General features: G+C 36.3%; 1 protein-coding gene across 2 annotated transcripts in view; it reads left to right on the plus strand.

Annotated features, from left to right (window-relative positions):
* LOC121303917 (interleukin-11 receptor subunit alpha-like) overlaps positions 1–20,165 on the plus strand; it is a 59,674-nt gene that overhangs the window by 30,492 nt on the left and 9,017 nt on the right. Inside the window, exons 2-7 of one of the 2 annotated variants that reach the window (XM_041234788.1) lie at positions 7,312–7,408; positions 8,680–8,740; positions 9,053–9,219; positions 13,681–13,795; positions 18,432–18,598; positions 19,725–19,888. In XM_041234788.1, the coding sequence (XP_041090722.1) occupies positions 7,312–7,408; positions 8,680–8,740; positions 9,053–9,219; positions 13,681–13,795; positions 18,432–18,598; positions 19,725–19,888 (771 nt within the window). Of the gene's footprint in view, positions 1–7,311; positions 7,409–8,673; positions 8,741–9,052; positions 9,220–13,680; positions 13,796–18,431; positions 18,599–19,724; positions 19,889–20,165 lie in introns of both variants that reach the window. The other variant, XM_041234782.1, reaches the window with a different exon arrangement.

Consider the following 20,165-nt stretch of genomic DNA (forward strand, 5'->3'; position numbering starts at 1 on the left):
AGTCTGCAGTTGTGCTTGTTTCTGTTCCCCACTGTTGAGGTTGTATGCAATTGTTTTAGTATATTCAGAAAGTTGTTTACAAGTTGAAGAGTCACAGGAGACAAATGTCCATCCAGTGAACTGTAAAAACAGTATGTGAACTCAAATATACTGTATGTCTAACTATTTTATACAGTCTGAAATAAAAAAAAAAAAAAAATTCATTTAGTCAGTAACTAATTTTGCATTACAATTTTGCAGGTTATTGGTAAGTTTCCTGTATATTACTATATGATGGGTTGTACTTGGTGAGGCATGCAAAAAACAGTACCTCAAGGCACTAAATTCAGTTTAAGACTTTTTCACTGTCACTAATTCTCAAGAATGATGTATGTGCTTGGTTTAGCAGAGCCTGCACAGGTACAGTTTCAGATTGTGATAGTATGAAATCCTTGTAGCTTAGTTGATTTCCAATTCAGATGGGAATTAATCATTTAAATTCTATAACTTTTTACTGGCTGCCTTATTGCAACCCATATTTTAAATAAACACTGTGACACGGAGCTATTTCTGATCTAACTGAACAGCTGTCCTTTTCATATAAACATGTTGTAAAATAAACCACTGCATCTCGTATCATACCCTGGTGACGTGTATGTTTAGAAATGTGCTGCCTCACGACGCGGTTTCTAATACCTTTTAATATCAAAGTAAACTGTTGCATTGAAAAATATTAAATCTGTGCCTACATCACTCTGTACATTGTAACTACTGTAGGTCTGGAGAAGCTGCTGTACACACTGTGTGTAATGAAAGGATGGTAGTGCAGTGTGAGAGGGGCATCTAGGAATTGGAGTTCTGCTACTGTGCCCCTGGTTTACCGGCTTCATTTTGACAGTTCTCTACCCTATGCTTTCTAAATAGCTGCTAGCTGCTTTGTAGTTTTGTAACGAAGCAGCGGTACTGCAGTAGGAGTTTTAGATTCCGCAGTGTGCCCCTGAATTTAGTTTTAGGATGTACAGTGATAACTCGGGAGAGAATATACATTAGTAAATAGCAATGCAAACCTGTGTATCCAGTCTCCTTTCATCAACATTTTCAATCAGAGCTGTTATTAAACAGGCAACACCGTAGCTTATGAAATAATTACCAAAATATGATGTGCCCTTCCATTGGCTACAGTATTTAGATCTCGCACACATGCAGAATGCAGATATTGCATGTCTTTGATATTTAAATATGAAGGTAGATGATTGCAATTCAATTCAGAGGGTTTTTTTTTTCTTCACTAATTTTGAAAATTATATTTCTGCTGTTGTTTTTCCTGCCAGCTTGGAGCGAAACACTTGGAGCCAGCACTTCCTATTTCCACATTGAGTCCAAAATATATTTAGAGAAAGGTTAGGGGGTCACAACAAGTCAAGGACAGAGCTCTGAACATAGTGTTGTGCATTCTGTGCCAAGTACAATAATTTGGTGAATGTGGCTTTGCAGATACTACATGGCTGAAGCAAGTTGTAACACATATGTGATAGATTACTTATTAAAGGCCAAGAAGTTTTAGCATTTTATCATTTGCTTAGTTAGAATTTAATTGGTAATTTAGAATTATTCAAGTACTGTATGGTTCAATATTTGGTCCATGGTCTAAGAATACAGTATAGTCAGCACTCACATATCTGACCCTATGAAATCTTAACTTCAGTGATGGTTAGGCAAGTGAGACCCATATCTGATTATTTCATTTTGGCCCCTTCCAACCCTTGTTCATTTTTCAGGGAACACAAAAGAAAATACTGTGTAAAAATGACATAGCTGAAAGGACTATTTTAAAATAAGTAGGCTTCCATTTAGATGTACTGAAATTGCTTTTGTTGGTACAGTAGTATATTTTCAACAGAAGTAGTATTATAATTCAGAACAATATGATTCTGAAAATATCACTTGCCAAAAGAGACGACTGCGGACATGTGGACTGTAATACAGTACATACTTTTAAATCTGGTACATATTGTAGCAGTATGTAAAATTTCCCATTAACGACCCAACAGCAAAGTGAAATCAATGTTACCTATGCACAGAACTGCATAAAACGTAAAAGTCAGTGCAATTTAGCAAAAGGTTACAAAAAACCCCACCAGTTTCCAGAATTAAGTGTCCAAAGTCAGTATTCTAAATTGCAGAATATCGTGCTCGATAACGCCCTAATGTCACAGTTCACCTGTAAATGAAAATGCACAAAAACAACTAAAGATCACAGATTTAAAAAAATATGCATCAGTGTCTAAACACTTTCATGATGAACTGTTTTGCATTACCGCAGCTTGTCTCGTTCGCTTTGTTTTTGCTGCATTTTCGTTATGTGAAATTGGAGGAAGCGCTCTGTTATTGCACAATAAAGACTGGTTTGGCATGCGAGAGAAAAAAGCAACATGTGGGCTGTGATGGATAAACAGCAAGTACTTTGTAACATGAAGGGAATTGTATCAGAAAACTGGTGACAGAGTGAGAAGTTGCATGTGATGAGTACATGCATTAATTTGTTATATATATGACTTTATTCTTAATACAAGGGCAGTAAAACACGACTGACATGTATCTGGGTAATGGATATCTGAGTGCTGACTGTATTTAATCATTTGCTCTTCCCTTGTGCTGCAGGAGTTCCAAACCAAGGTTTCTGAATTTTGTTTTTAAGTTCTGCTTTCCTTTTTGTATAAAAGAATGGGCATACTTTATTGGGAATTATTTGGAAGAAAAGTTGTATCATAATATAAGGCGTGACATGATTGACTGTAAAGTACCAATAGTGTCTTTCACGTATATATAGTATAGTATATATTATAGTATATACTTATATATAGTATATTACACTTAGAGCACTTAATTGGTTGTCTATAAAATGTTGAAGCAAATATTTATTTGGGTTTTTCAGGGTTATAGTAGGAGTTCTGCTATAGTGTAGCATTTGTACGACAAACTTCAAATGTACAGTAAGTAGCATATCAAAAACCCATTGACTGCACTGAACTTCCTAGGTGTGGTCCTCAGGGAGCGGATGAGAGAGGGCTGCAGAGGATTGTGAAATGTGAAAAGGCTGCCGTTAATATGCACAATAAACAAAACTGTGGTTTACATGGTGGTTCAATTAACTATCTTGGAAAGGTATGTTACTGCTAAGTTTGTGACCCTAAATTATTGTTCCTGTCATAGAAGGGTCATGTTCTTACAGTAGGTGACTTCAATAGTTATTGGAAGAGAGGACTTGAATTTGAAATCCCTTTTTTTATTCTGACTCGTGCTTCTCTGGCAAATGCCAGTTGGATTGGAATGTGGGTGAAATAGTAGCTGCCACAGTCCTGGTTTACCTAGAATATCTTCCCTTTTAGGCAGAGATTTGTGTAGAGTGCTATGTGTGGGTAGGGGATTAGGAAATGTATTGCCATGAATACTAAAAGAACCAAGACGTAAGGTCTCCACACACCTGATTCGATGCGATTTGTCCTGTGATAAAGTGGTACTTTCACTGCGACACTTACCTTTCACACTAGTGGCGACAGGCATGCACAATGTTATTGTATAATCAGCTGGAAAAAATCACACGTATGATAGTCCTGTTATATCCAATTCCCTGGAAATGGACCCAGATGTTCTCCCTCTGCCTCTTTATAATTGTGTCCTTTATTGTACAACTTCAGGTATTATAATACTTCAGGAATGATCTTTTCATCCACCATTGTTTACTGAAGGCGCACAAGGGAAGCTGTTCTTCATTAGTCAGTACCCTAGTTGCTGTGCGACAATATCACAAAAATAGACGCCAATTATTCTTTTTTTTGCTTCGCTTCAGTGCCCCCCATCGCATCGCAGGCAGTATGAACGGCTCGTATAAGAAATATATATTTTTTTTTGTCATGATGTGGTGTGTCGTATGACACATTCGCTTATCACAACGCGTTCACTGTGTAGAGGTCTTTGCAGTACAACAAATAGCAGCTAAGATTAATGCATTTTATCCTTCCAAGTGCTCTCATTTTCTCTGCCATGGATAAAGCTTCACTGACTAGCACTTTAGATTAATCATGGTATTTTTAGAATATCTTAAAGCCTGCCATGAAAAAGCTTCTGTATTTTATTTTTAAAACTACTGCACATTATATTGATGCATGCTACAAAATGTGTAGTGCATGAGGCCCCTTATGTCTTTTTTGTACCATGCAAGACAGCCTACAGTATTGTGAGTCTTAAAATCGAACAGGACTTTAACTAACTGCCATGTGCAAGTAAAGTAGATCTATTTTTTTTTTTTTTTTTTTTAATGGAATGATGTTTAATTTGACTTATAAAGTGTGTGTCTCAATAATGCTAACAATCCAGCCAATATTAAATTTAATTATTTGTGTGTGCTATCAAGACCTTTTGTAGACTTTTTGATGACTTGCACCCCTTTCACACAGAGTTTTGATGGCTCAGAACCTGTACTGATGTGACATTTTGGTCTGTGTGAATTGCCTACACCATCACAGAGTGTCAGATTTTAACTACCTTAGTTAACTTTAAGGGTGGACGAGGCGGTGAATTCACAAATATAAGGGAAAGTGCGTGATGCTGTAATTTTATGGGCGAACCACCGTTGCCATGATAAAGATCTTGACTGACAGGTTTGAAAGTTGTACTCGCATGATCCCTTTGGCTGTGTGAAAGGGTTATGATGGTATTATACTGGCATAGATTGCGCAGTGTCGTGCTGTGAATGGGTATTTTAAATAATTTTTTTAATGTCTCTGAGATGGCTCAGTAGTGGTATTTGTGTGTGAAATGGGCTCTGTAGTACCTGTTCTGTCCTCGATCTCTGGGTGAGTTTTGTTGTTTGACCTGGTGTTGGTATTTACTACAGTACCAGCCCACTCAATGCTCTGTGCCAAAATCCTAGCCCGAAGTGATCCTCCCTGGCTCAGAAAGTCCACTATACTAAACAACACCCGCAAGATCAAACTACTCTCACGTGAGAGGCAATACATTTGAATTTCAATTCTGTGTACTGAACTAAAGTAACCTGACACAGTCATTATTCTCAAGTGCTGATGACTGATTTTCTGCCTTAGAAAGGTTAAGTGTATTACTCGACTGCAGAAACCAGTACTGTAGCACAGCAAAGCAGCAAAATCTTTCAATTACAGTAAGCACCAGTACATTTTTATTTTTATCAAACAGTAGAAATTACACAAAGTGGTGCTAATTGTCTGTAATACAGTGTAGCCAAAATTAATTGTCCAAGATTCTATCTGATTCAGGTCTGTGAAACCAACCACGAAAACCGACAGCTGAAAGATTTATATATGTATGTATATATCTGTGTGTGTGTGTGTGTGTGTGTGTGTGTGTGTGTGTGTGTGTGTGTGTGATATAATAATATATATTATATTATATATATATATATATATATATATATATATATTATATATATTTATATATATATATATATAGTATGACTGCGAATGTGTTTCATTTATTTTGCTCAGGTTATGGCTCCACTTTGGAGTCATTTGATAAAATAACTAAATGCTACAGTAACAGCAAATGTGCGGCAGGAAGGATCTGCTCAGAAGTAAGGGTTCCTTTTCGGACAGATTTATGTTTTGGCATTAGATTAAACTACATGGATCATCTCTGCATCCCTTCAACGGAAAAGGCAGTTCCCATTTCTAATGACCATTTAGCATTAAACTAACAGTTAAAAATAATGTTTTGAGGAATGTTGTGAGGTTAATGATTTGTATATGTAGTATACAATTAGTAATTCCCTGTTACTTTGCCAGTGTTGGCAGATGGTTATGCAAGGACTGTTTACAGAGTTATTGTAGTAGGGAGTTTCCCTTTTATGGTAAAAAGAGAAATACTTATATATATATATATTTGTAATAGATCCCCTTTAAATTCAGACCCAAGACACAAGAAATTGATTTTTCAGCGCTTACGCGCACTTTTAATAAACAGAAATAAACAAAACAGACAATAAACACCTAGCTCCCATTCGGAGCACTAACTATACAACACAAACTGGAACCTAACTGAAACAGGACAGCTAAGCTGTTTACCTGTAGCACTCAAACAAAAAGACTAAACACGCACACACTCACGTACCCTTCCGGTACCACGATACTTTACGGTTGCCTTTGCGCAACCGGGCTCTTCACTCACAGCAGCCTTGAGCAAACTGGCTGCTCTCTAAATACCCTGCACCTGGGTTTAATTTAACAATAGCTACCAGGTGCAGGTGATAATTAATAATAAAACACTTAACTAAATGTGCATACTCACATGTTTTCTGCAGGGAGGACATTAACCCCCTCCCTGCTGTATTACTATATATATATATATATATATATATATATATATATATATATATATATATATATATATAATATATATATATATATAATATTTCCAAGGTACCAACACGTAAATTACTCTTTGATTATATTACAAGTGATGGTATTGGGATCTCAGTGTGCCAGATGACAATGGGGTGCAAAGCTGTGTTGGACTAACATTGTCTTATTATCCTTTGTATTCTCAGTTTCTGGAAACACTGAGCTAAAGCTGAGCTTACTTTTACTTTGTGGAACTTCCTATGATTCTTGTATTAGAATGGCTCTATTAGAAACAAGTATGCTCTTTCAGAGTCATTCAAAACTAATCAAATAATAATACCATTCTGTGGAACAGCATTAAATGTTTAACATTTCTACCAATGAAAACATGAAAAAAAACTTTTTTCAATTAAATTGTGACTGTGGTTCTCAATAATGTGACTGTCGACACTGGGGCTCCCTGCTGAGGGTCTGTGCATTTGCATGCAAACTGCATGAGTTCCAAGTTAGAGAGCAGCACAATGAGGCAGTATCTTGGGGAGGCATCTATGTACTACAAATTTAACACAAAACTAAACTAAGAATCCACTACTTTATACATATAATACATTTGCCAATGCATTTGTTAAGATAAGTCAAAGATGGACAGGCTCTGTGTGCCATGATTTTATATGCATTTGGTTTTAAACCTGTTTGTGATGTTCAAATATATTTCTTGAACTCCAGAGTTTGAATTTCTAAAACAGAAGGCCTATAAATAGATTTTTGTGTTGATGAGTAATCACAGACATTCATTGAAGGTGTCCGTTGGGTAACCAGAACAATCCATTCCTACTGAGAATAGTATCAGATTTAGTAATAGCTTATTTCAGGGGTGAGTAATTTCTTGTTGCTGTGTTCCAAGGGTCAGGGTGTGTAATTAAAGGGCCACAATGTTTTTTTTGTTTTTTTTCTGCAGATGACTGGTTTTGCATCATGTCCAGGCATTGTGATCATCACTCTAATCACATCCCTTATCTCCATCCCTGTCAAGGCAGAAATATGGACGAATGAAAGTAAGTCGGCACTGGTCACACAGCACACTATAAATTAAACTTCACAGTAGCTGTTTTTATGTGTGTGAGCTGTAATCATGTGTGGAATATATATTTTTTTATGTTTTAATATATTTATAAAGAAAAAGACAGGTGACTAATTTCTTAATTTTTCTATAGGCCTTTTCAGTATCTAAACAGCCTCTGGCAAAGACACTGCCAGAATGCAAATAATTGTGTTTTGTGCGCTGGAAAGAGCATTTTCCCTTGTAGGACTGTCAGTGTAAGAAGGCCATATATCACAATTCTTGCAGGCCTACTTATCTGTTCACAAACAGAAAAAGCAATGTATGATATTGTATAGCAAGTCAGGAATAGCCAGATCTTTGTCAACCAGTTGCTCAAAAGTTATCAGTCAGACTTTACTGTAAGACAGCGTTCAGTTTTAATTTGAATCAAGGATTATTCATGCGAAAATCATGTTGCACAATGTGAGCATGTAAGAAAAAGGCTGTCTAAGAAAGTGAACAGCCTGCTTCTAATAAGCTCTAGTGATACACTGCAGTGTTATGCTACCATATCTGTAGAAGGAGCAGTACCATTATGGTGCTGTGGTCTGCTAATGGTTCTACTATGATCTTTACAGTAATGCACTCTAATAATGTAATGAGTTATATTTGGTGGGTTTTTTTGTAACAGATTATTGATTCACAAAGTTCACACTTTCAGTTTAGTACTTCTAGTATTCAAAGTACACAGTTTCAGGGGAAGCTGGTCTATTTTTATTTGCAGGTGGTAATACAGTTTGATCTGGACAAACAACAATTCTTCTCCCAGTTCTTTACAGTGTTTATGTTAATAATGACCCCTCATTTTGCTAATTGTAGTACTGTATATCCACTTGTGAGCCTGTTTGATACTTGTCTGTCATACTATTAAACCATACTACTACAATATCAATTGCAAATCTTTCCTTCAGTTAAAAGTGATTGAGAAAAGCAAATGGTCTGTATGAGGACTGAGCATGAATAAAGACTTTCAGGTTTTTTTTTATTATTATTATTGTCCTTCTACTGCTCCCAAAAAGAACTGGTATCCTTGAGTTATCAGTTTACTTGTCACTTTAAAAGTAGTGTGATGTTAATCCAAGGTCAGGGATTGGATTAAGTGCTAAGTAAGGTCTGACAAAGCAGAATTATGCTCTCTAGGGGCATACACTGTGCTATTCACAGGGGCTTGCCTGGTTTGTAGTTAGCTCTATTAACTATCTGCTCTTTCTTGCCAAGTTTCAGGTGTCCAGTATGGAAAAATAGGATCAAATGTAACTCTTTGGTGCAGTGCTTCCAGAAATGGGTATGTAGGTACTTTTCCATATGGGTAAGGGTATTGTATTATGTAAAATGTTTGACAATGGCAGCATCTTCAGAAAAAAAAAAAAAAACTAGTTGTGGATTAGTGGTTGTTGTTGTTGTTGTTATTATTATTATTATTATTATTATTATTATTATTATTATTATTATTATTATTATTAATAATAATAATATGCTGACTGCTAGAAAGTTGAAACCAAAATCGACACTTATTTGCCAATGAAAATGGTTAAGCTTACATGGAGAGCCAATACAAATTTAGATTTAATTTTCATTTGATTCCTCTTTTTGACAGCTCTGCAGTGGAGTGGAGACTGAATGGCACTCGACTTGCTTCCCCGTTTGTAGTCTTACAGAACGGGAATCTCATCCTAACCAGTTCAGACTCCACAATGGAAGGCAACTACAGCTGTCACGACAAGAAGGGGCAGCTCCTGAGAGCCACAGCACTGAGGCTTGGATGTAAGTCACTGGTACATGCAAGCTGGAGCTTAATTGACTTACCCACATCCTGAGGGTTTCTAGTTTAATCCCCGTGATGTTTGTATCCAAAGGAAGCGTGTTGTTTAGAATAAAGCAGGGTCTCATCTTAACCTTTGATAGTACACAATGTAGACCTGTTATGAAGTGCTTTTCTGTACATATTGAAGGGTTTAAAAAAAAACATGTTTTAGAGATTGAGTATTACAATTATCTGTATTACAAAGAACCGTTCATTCAGATGTCTTAAAACTTTTTTTGCTGGACCAGGTTTGTTGGGTTATCACTGCCAAATTTCTTGCCATTTCAAAACCCAATTTTCAGCCTAGGTCCAGGAGCTGTAATTTCCCAGTGCAGCCTCTGGGATGAAAGTGTTTTATTTTATCATCAGTAATTTTGTTTAAGAATTCAAGGCTCAGCTGAGCTTCATATCTGGTCAAAGGTAATAACAGCATATGTACAGGGTGATTAGAAAGTAAGTTTACCACATTAACGCACCATATTATTGATGTGTAAACGTACTTTCCAATCACCCTGTATATCCTTCCCAACTTTCTTCATTTTGTTTAGGAATTCGTTATAGTCATGATATAGTACACCATTTATTGGCCAGTTTTTTGCATGTAGCGTTATGTTTTTTCTATGATACCCATTTTCTGCAGTGGTTATCACTAGGGGTCTACCTAAATCGCGATTTCGCAGATTTTGCGGAAGTCGTGAAATTGAGGGGTCACTGCGAAATTCACCTCTTTTAAGGGCCAATGCATACCAGAGGGAGAGAGAGAGAACCTTGTTTAAATGAACTACTGCACAATGCACGCAAACTACTACCTATCTTCCTTCTGTAGCTAGCCCTTTTTTTATTCCTTCGCCGTCCTGTGTGCATTGCACTTAAGGAAAAAACAAACAGAAAACGTCCACAAATAACATTTCAAAAAAAAAAATCTCCAAAGCAGTTAACGTTCCTCTTTACTATTCAAATTTCAAATGACAATGAAGTTTTAATCAGCATATCGGTGCGTCTTTACTGCTTTTCTGTGACCTGTACTGTACAACAAGGGGTGGGACAAACTGGTTTCATTTAGGTTGCTAAAATCTAGTTTTCAGCATTGGATGTGAAATAGTAGAAATGGACGACAAGAAAAGCAAAGTATATTTCAGCTGATGATAGTTTCAAGATATTTCCCAAAGAAACTAGCATATCTTAATGTGTCTTTGGAGAAAATACGATCGATCGCTATTTAGTTTCAGAATCACACATTAAACAAAAGGCTACTACAAAAGCTGCTGAACAGAACGTAAAATAAACAGCTTTCAGAAACCAAACTGAAGTCAGCCCAAAAAGTATTCCTGTCGACAAGTTAAATCAGTACTAAAACGATCTAGCACAAACACCATGCTTCAACCTGCTGCATATTTTTTGCTTTGACTTGATACTAATAAAACTAATTATTGGATGGGACAAATAACATGACAACGGACGTGCTGCATACATTGCCTTTTTATTACAGCATGCCAGATGTCCTTGGGTAACCGAGTTTTGGGGCTGTTTCTAATCTATTTCCACATCTGTATAACTTGGCAAAGCGTTGCATTGCACTTCATAACAATTCAGTGGATGCAGACGTGCAGTTTCAATGCATGGGCAAGTCAACTGCGGGGGGAAGTTGCATGCTTGCCTTTAACAGATAACAGCACTCTGTTTTAGTAAGGAAGCAAGCATCACTATTTTTAGGTTTTATAGTTGTTCTGAAATACTGTCTACTTAGGTTTATTTAATGTTTAAACAGGTCCGTGAAATGTCCACGAAATCTTAATTTTATTCTGCAACTTATCTGTGAAAAATACGTAAATTTACCGCGATTTAAGTAGACCCCTAGTTATCACTGAGCAATTGACAATAGCTTCAGCTGCACGTAAAGTTAACAGACATGTTACAATGGCTCTAAACTAGCTTGGAAACTTGGAAACTAGCTTTTCTGAAAATAAGACAACATACTTAATGTTTTTGCATGCTTAGAAAACTAGAAAACAATGGATTGCTTAAAGCTGTTTAACTGTAAAACCCACCCCCAACACGGAACACACACAATACTACAGGTTCTGAGCCACTTTCTGTATCTTTAAACAGCCACTGATTTAGTGTTGTGCAGTAAGTTTCTAGATGCCATGGTCTATTGGCAAGAGGAAGGGAAGTTCCCAACAGTCTTTGGTTTCCTGAAGGGAAAGCTGTGAGAGAGACTGTTTATTGTTGAGCACTTGGATTTAGTGTTATTTTATATAGATCAAGAGCTGTACTTTTCTTATTACTTGGTCATCAGTGTAAGGGTAAAGACAAAAAAATCCAGTTTCCAGCCAAATTACCATGCTTTTCCCAGGGTTATGCAATGCATTGACCATAGCTTATCCTGGTTTGCCATGTTTGTTAATATACTTTACCATGCCTCGCTATTCTTTACAATGCTTACCTATGTTTGTACCATGCTTTCACTGGGCTTTATTACACTTTGCTATGCTTTTACTGTGGTACACTTTTATAAAAGATTATTCGTCTCAAATATTTTATTTTTGAGCATATTTTTCATGTTTTTGTTCAGTCATTTAAAGTAGACACAGTAATGTTTTTTCGTTGTTTTTTTTTTTTGTTTGTTTTTTTATTGTGTTTTTGATGACTGACTAACCTGAAGAAACAAAAGTAGTCATGACAGGACAGTGCTGTATAGCACAAAGACAACAGGTAACTTCAAGGAGTACAGGTGATACCACTGATGCTATTACATGACCACAACAGGTTTCTAAAATGACATCTGACAACACCTCTGATGCATAGGTGGCTGCCGCACCTACTGTGCACACCAAATTGCACTGCCTTCTATGTCCTACAGCCTGCAATATGTCAGCCCAGCATTGATGAGCTGCTTAAACTTTCAAAAAAGAATATGTCCCCAGTGGATAATTAAGTTTATATAATAACATAAACAAAGAAGGCATTTGAAGCTGTCCTGTTTTTCTTTTAAATCACATCTTAGAACTGAATAATTTGAGATAAGAATATTTGGCAGCATTATAAAGTTTCAAGCTGTTTCCGAACCTTTCTGTTAAGTTATTTCAAGTCAAGAAAAAACAAACATCTGTAAACTATTTTTAAAACCAGCAAGGACAAAGCCAGGCATTCATTTTCCTGTTTGCATTGTCCTATTGCTCTGGAACTGCAAATAGTCCCTTTTGTTAAGTGAATATGTTTAGTTTCAAAACTACTTTGAACCACTATTAAAGAGAGAAAGTCCTATATTTAACTGTGCTGACTTGGTGGGTTATAATTATATGGATGATCTCAAGCTTCATATGTCTTCAAATAAAGATTGCTCGATTTGGCACATATAGTTTTTGAGCTGCTTCCCAGATTTGGATTTGGACTTTCCATACATTTCTTCCAAGTTTGGATACTTGGGAGTATAATATTTACCACAGCACTAAAACCACTTGAAGTACTATCCTCTCTTAAAGCTCCAAAAGGCCAGGGGCCCCTTATAAAGGGCTAAAAGTGTATCTTAATGGTGTAATATTAGCAATAACTAAGTTGTTTCTTTTTTTTATTCCTCTCAGAAAAATTATGTTTGTATTTGTACTGTAGTTAGTCAAAATGCAGTATGGCCCCATCTGTCTGCAACTTATGTAAGTTTTTAAATGCTCTGTCATGCAAATTAAACATTTACCAGACACTCTGCATGACTCAGCATGCAGCACAGCAGAATAGCAGTGTAGGTTATCTGTAAAGGCGCCTTGTACTATGTTTATTTCTGCACAAGGCTGAGAGAATTGTGTCTGCAACACATCATCACATTTACTTTAACAGTTCTCCTTTTATCATGGTTGACATCAGTTAGTTTCACCGTGGGACTAAATGTTTAGGACAAAATAACACGGAGGGAACTAATATGCAGGCCTTTTTTATGTAAAAAGTAATCTTTAGCTGGTTTCGCAGAGCTAATGTTGGTCTACTAATGTTACAATAAAACCACTTGAAGTACTATCCTGTCTTAAAGCTCCAAAAGGCCAGGGGCCCTTTATAAAGGGCTAAAAGTGTATCTTAATGGTGTAATATTAGCAATAACTAAGTTGTTACAGCGTGTACACTGCAATATAATATGATTCTCTAAAAATCCATAGATGTGTGTTTTTTTTTTTTTTTTTCAGAGGGCGAGTACCCTCTTACTTTCTAAGATAGAGCTGTGCAACAGCAAGGCAAACTGCAACCTAGTAATGCAAATGCCCTGAAACATGTATACAGGGCCACTACATTGAGATATAAGGACGCTATCTTCACATAGGGTATTTTGTTGTGTTTTTCTATGTTTAGAAAATGTAAGGATATGTTGGGGTTATTTGAAAACCCTTGAAACTTAGCAGTGTTCATTTGTTGTTGTTCATTTAAACACACAGACGCTCCAGCATTACTGAGAGTCCACTGCATAGCAGCAAATTACTACAACATCTGCTGTTCCTGGGAGCAAAATGTGAAGACATTTCTGCCTACTGAGTACATCACAACCTTCAGGTGGGAGATTCATTCTTTTAAAGAATACATTCAAATTCCATGTATTCTGTCAAACCTGCCAATGGACCTGTAAACAAACATTTCAGCAATTACCATCATCATTGTCTGGTCTTGTGGCATACTTGTAAAGAGCGTATTTGTTATGAAAATTTACACCAACCAGTGATGAAGTGAGGAGAGGAAAGGATAATGAACAGCAGAGTGAATAATATGGATTTTAAAACCTTTAACTTCATTCCAACCAGAGTTGTAATAACTCGAGTCAATGACTTGACTCGACGCGGAATCAAGTCACAATTTTTCGTGACTCGAGTCATTGCCATGAAATGATTCGACTTGACTCGACTCCCTGCTCAAAAAATGTCGCTCAAAAAAGTCTCCATCTGACTCGAGTCATTGTCTTTATGATAAAGTCAATAACAACCTTATTTCATTTTCAATACTTGCAGCCCCTCTCTAACACACACAGTCATCTTGTCTTGTCATCTTGTCTTGTCATTTTGTACATAAACAGGTTCCTGCTATGGTTGTTAAGACCATTGCTAAAGAAATAGAAACACCTTTCTAGCCTATAGCAATGTTCTGTGATCATAACGTCACAAGCAGCAGGGATCCCTGGAATCAAAATGTGTAGGCGGGAAGCTAAGACAGATTTCTGATCACTGATCACAGAAAATCCTGAGGAAAATTGTGATTTTTGAGTTTTGTCACAGACACGAAAAAAACAAAACAACAACAACATGGATAGTACACTAAAAGTACCTGCAGTGGTGGAGTTCGCTTTTAATAATTATACAGTCGACCGGGAGAGAAACAAGCAGGCTGCATCCTACCAGCACTGTAAAATGACAATATGAATAAACCAAATTCAAATCACAGCACCGGTAACTACCACTAATTTATACCGGTAGGTTTTTAGTCTTTTTCAAAGGCTAAAATAAGAATCAGGATTAATTAAAAACTCAGGTACAATGCCAGAGCAAATTAAACAACATGGCAGAAAAGCACTGATTAGGAGTTATTTTTCAGGGTTTGTTAGCACACAAATAGATATTTGGTGCTCACTATTCTCTTTTTATTTAATGTATGTATGTATTTTATCTGTTTATTTATGGTCACTATATCTCTTGAGGGAGTTGGTGCTTTGTAGCTATTTTTTAAATTCAGAATAAAACATTGTTTACAGTACACATTTGTTAAGCTAATGCAAACTAATAAAAATTATAAACATTTGGAAGTTTACCTAATATTAATATTATGTTGTCCAAGGTCAGTGCTAATCTGTAAAACTAGTGGTTTGTGTTTAAAATCTTTGTTAAAGACTTTAACTAAGGTTTAAAACATTTTTTTGTTTGTTTTGGGTTTTTTTTTCCTTCGGTCACATCTTATACTTTAACGTATGTATACATAAAACTTTAACTTGACGTTTTATGCATATGTATATTAAAGTTTAAAAGATTAATTTGTTTTTGTACTTTTTTCAGTACAGTATTGTGTTATGCCATTAGAATGCTTTGTGCTTTTGTGAAACAATATCTGTTACTAAAATTCTATAAAATTTTGCCTCAGTTTCTTTATTTTTCTATTTGTCTCCTATGTGTTAAAACCTTGAAGTAATATCTCAACATGAAATTAAATGCAACCAAAGTGCCTTTCATTTGGTTAATGTATCTGAAACTAAATTATAAGGGGGTGTCAGTGTTGAAAAGTGAGAAAATATTTAGATATATTCTTTGTTTTGTGGTATCATTCATTGCTAAACATCCAACCCAACTGAAGGGGTCTTTATACAGTGGATAAATGCGCTTATAAATAGATCAAAGAATCAGATTCACCAAAATGGAAAGACAAAAACAAAGCAGAAACCGTGGACTTTTAATGGTGAACATAAGTGGGGCAAGTATGACCACATTATTGTGCATCCTAATTTTGTATTTTTAACAGATATATTTTTTTTATTTTATGTATAGATTGCTAATTTCCTGTAAAACTAATCTGATTAAATCAAGATATCTTGAACTCTCAGACCTAATCACTTGAAGTGACTTGAGCCAGATTGGTGACTCAACTTGACTCGACTCAAGCTTGGCATGTCAAAGACTCGACTCGACTCAAGTTTTTACTCCCCAATGACTCGACTCGAGTCCCAATTTTGGTGACTCGTTACAACTCTTATTCCAACCCATAGTTGGCATTTTGCCCTTGAAAGACTGGATTGCTTCAGTATAAGCAGGAACTCAATTACTTCATACTTAGACAATTTCCTTTGGGAGCATTTCCAAAACTGGGTGATGATCAGATAATTTACATGTTTGTAGTGCTGAATAGTTACGATGTCTCAAGTGCATGAGAAATGTGCGTATTTATGTAAAATCCTGAAAAGAAGACATTCTCCCAACAACAATTTATGACCTGTAATTTGCCAAATACAAATATTAAAACTCTCCAGTGAAGGTGTAAATTCAGTATCTCCTTCAGTCACGTTTTTTATTTGTTTTTTATTTGTTTTTCTGTAACTCTTAATGCTAAAGTAAGTGCTACAGTAGTGATATAGGCCAGCTGCATTGCTTAAAACCAGCTGGTCATTTCATATTTCAAATTTTGGCCAATTATTACTGTAGCAATCTTATAATAATTTTAAAATGTGTGTTAAGTAAAAATGTGCAGTGCGAAATATGTCGGGTACAATGACAGTTTGTTAGGAATTTCCCAGGCAGTTGCGGAAAACATTCTGGTTTAAGCATTGATTTAATGTTATGAAACTCTGCTGTTAGGCGGTTTATTTTAATTTAGTCTGAATTTATTCATGTATTTGAATAATGGTTTTGCAGGAAACTGCCAGCGACAGGGTACAAGTTTCAGTCTCAGTTATATTAGCAGAAGCGACTCCAGTGGGATAGCCTACTTACAGATTTTGAGTTTCAAAGTATTTGAAGTGAAAAAAAATATTTTAAAACATATCTAAATACATACAGTACGTCTTAGTGTTAAAATATGTTTTTAATGGTTTTGCTGCACGTACTTGTGCCTCCTGCTCAAAATAAATAATTTGATAAAGATGGAGATTTTGCATAGGGTACTCCAGGGCACCGTGATTAGTCTCATATAACAAATAAGGGGTGGGTGAAGTCTACCAGAAATAATCACTAGCATTAAACAGCAGACTCCATTTTGTGGACACAGTGTGAGAATGCTAGGGACTGCACGTTTTGGTTCTTTTTGCCTGCCAAGGGTCTTGTTCATCAGTCCAACACAACACATTCCATGATGAGTTCACAATGTGTGCAAGGCAGTAGCCCATAATGTTTGACACTGTATATACACTTGGCTATATGCGAAGAAAGAACAGCAAGTGTTAGCTGCTATTCAGCTGAAGAGTAGTGTGTTTAATGATTCAAAGATCATTCTGTTTGTAATTTATTCAGTTTCTTCTCTCGAACATCTGCTTTAACTAGGAAACCCTGTATTGATGTATTACTGTAACTGCTGGTTTCACATCCCCAATAACCTTTAACTTGCTGTTGTAAAAATCTTGTTTACAGCCCAGCAACTTAACATTATTGTAAACTTGCTGTCTGACAGAGGGATGGAACCATTGGGTGATATTCATTAGGCAAATGGTAAATCAGCAATACATGCCTGGAAGTGGGATAGTAAAGACCACTTTTTTGACAGCTTTCTATTTCAATAAGATGAACTCTATAAATATCAACAGCAAACTAAACTGGACTTCTAAAGCTTTTCATGCCAAGGCAGGCATCACAAAGCATGCTCATGATATTGTGCTGTGGACGGCTCTCTTCCACTCCAAATGAAAATTAGGCACAATTAATGTCGGGACCTTTTTAATTTGGTCTCTTGTCTCTACAAATCAAATGCCAGCTGTGTGCAATATAATAATAATAATAATATTAATATTCTATAAAGGTTTTTTGATAATACATAAACAAGAGTGCTAGCTTGCGTTGTGTGAAAGGATAGCGTCACAGCCCAAGCTAGTGAATGTCAGGAAGCAGACCCAGAGACAGAAGAAAAAGTCACAAAGGCCAAAACTAAAGTTTTAGACAGTACAAAAATGCAAATCCTTTTTATTGTCAGGCTGGGCATTACCTTCACTCACGGTCTCACCAACACAGTTCATACCATACCAAAACTCCTCCCGACACAACCTAATTAATCATCAATTGTTCAATTATTCACTCCAGCCACATTCTCACGTGGAGTTGGAAGGGAGAGATGAACTCCTTCCCTGCCCACTCGACAGAACACACGTGCAGGGCCTCTTCCCTGTCACATGTTGTTTATCTACTTTTGAAAGTATGGCTGAATTAAAGCAACAAGTTGTCCATCCTTCAACTCTGTTATACTGTGCTTCATAACAGATGCCAAAGAGTACTTTTGAAATAGAAATAAAACATACCACAAAACAATGGAAAACATTTCCAAGAGCTTTTATTTTTCATGCTTTGATGTCGACTTTCAAATCCGGCTATTTAATTTTATAGTTCCCAAATGGTGGACATAATGTTTGCCTTGCCCATTTCTGTCCCATGTTAAACTCTTCACAAAACAAGCAAAAAAGGTATGTATTTAGTTATTGATATTAATAATAATGCCACTATTTTGTTCTGTTTAGGCATGCCTCTAAAGCAAGCGAGACATGTCATCAGGACTTCTCCAGAACAAATGTGTGCACCATAAAAAACCCAAGAAATTGGCACTCTTCTTACGTGGTTAACATCACTGAAGTGAACCCTCTTGGATCCACATTTACCTTGTCTAGAATACAGTTCCATGATATTGGTAAGTTGGTAAACTTGAGTACTGCTTTTTTAATGTTTTTTACAAACAAGTTTAATTTCAGGCTTAGAATTCAGAATCCTTTATTGAGTCTTGTCTTTGTTTTTTTCTTAAACAATATCTAATCTTTTTGTACAGTGTTTTATGTTGTACAGAAAAAAGAAAACATTGTATTTTTGGCCTAGCCATAAATACATAAATGGAAAAATACCAATTTGCTAATATGCCAACACTACAGTTATGTGAGCAATTAAATAGTTTAGAACTACAAATAAAACTTGGGTAAGATTCTCGGAAAATAAGTGTTTTTTCAAATTGTTTTTTTTTTTCGTTAAGGTTTATGAAAATCGCTCAGATGATTTGTTGTAATATGTTAGCTTAATAATAATGATACTGTACTTGCGTGCTTAAATGGAGGGAGTGTCTACTAGTTATCCTTTTTTTCTGAGGAATTTTCATACTTAAATGCCGGAAGTGTTTGTCCATTTTCAAAGCCGGATATGACAGCTGATTTCTATTTATCAATAACAGAGGCATATAAGCCTATGGATTGTAGCTGCACTAATTACATACGTTTGTTAATTATAGTGTGAAAATGCATTACACCTGCTTTAAATGAATATATAACGTTTACATTGTGTCTGGATTTGCTCATTATTGAATGCAACCTTTTTTAAATGTACTGCAGAAATTACTGTAATTATGAAAAATTATCTCTAATTACTAGTGCGTTGACAGTATAAGTCCCTTCTTTATACTGATCATCATTTATCCCTAAGCATTTGTAGCCTGTGGCTCTCAATGGGTTTGACGGATTGCAACACAATTTTTGGCAGACATTTCTGATTTATTAGCTAGCATAACCTCATTTTTTATAACTAAATGCCCACTCAGTTATCTTGAGGAAGGTTGTCCCATATTATATGCTACATTAGGTGGCAAACATTCCCTTTCCTCAAGGAGTGAGATTATAATATGCCAAGCCACCCCTAATTGCCTCTTTTATTATCTGCTTATGAGCAACGACTGCCTGGTGGTTCAAATGGCAAGCTTCTGCTTGTTGTGGTCAGTAGTGCAGCCTTGGCTTTGCGTAGCGCTCCTGACCTAACTGTGTTCTGTTGTGCTGCAGTGAAACCAGATCCCCCAGAGCGAGTCTCAGCAGAGCCTGTCCATGGTTTCCCAAGAAGACTGCGAGTGTACTGGGAGTATCCGTCCACCTGGCCCAAAGAGAGCTCTTTCCCCCTGAGGTTTCAGGTCCAGTACAAGCCTGTGGAATCACGGTCCTGGTCTGTGGTGAGTTTTAGCAGGTCAATTCCCTGCGGTTGGTGGTCAGATGACAAATGCTGAGGTTTCAGTTGTTTGCCCTTTGTTGACAAGTGCCAAAACAGAAACTGCTGGACAAAAAAAGGAATACAGCTGGAACGTTATAGAAGAAAATGTTTCAGTCGTTTTGCATACTCTGTTTTTAGTTCTTCTTTATGTTTCCTTTCCACTTTGCAGCTTTGTGCAAGATGGTAACATAGGGACTGCTTTGAATACAGAGCAAGCACAACGCATTCCCTACAAGTAG

Source organism: Polyodon spathula, chromosome 2 (genome assembly GCF_017654505.1).
Source record: "Polyodon spathula isolate WHYD16114869_AA chromosome 2, ASM1765450v1, whole genome shotgun sequence".
NCBI classification, from domain to species: Eukaryota; Metazoa; Chordata; class Actinopteri; order Acipenseriformes; family Polyodontidae; genus Polyodon; species Polyodon spathula.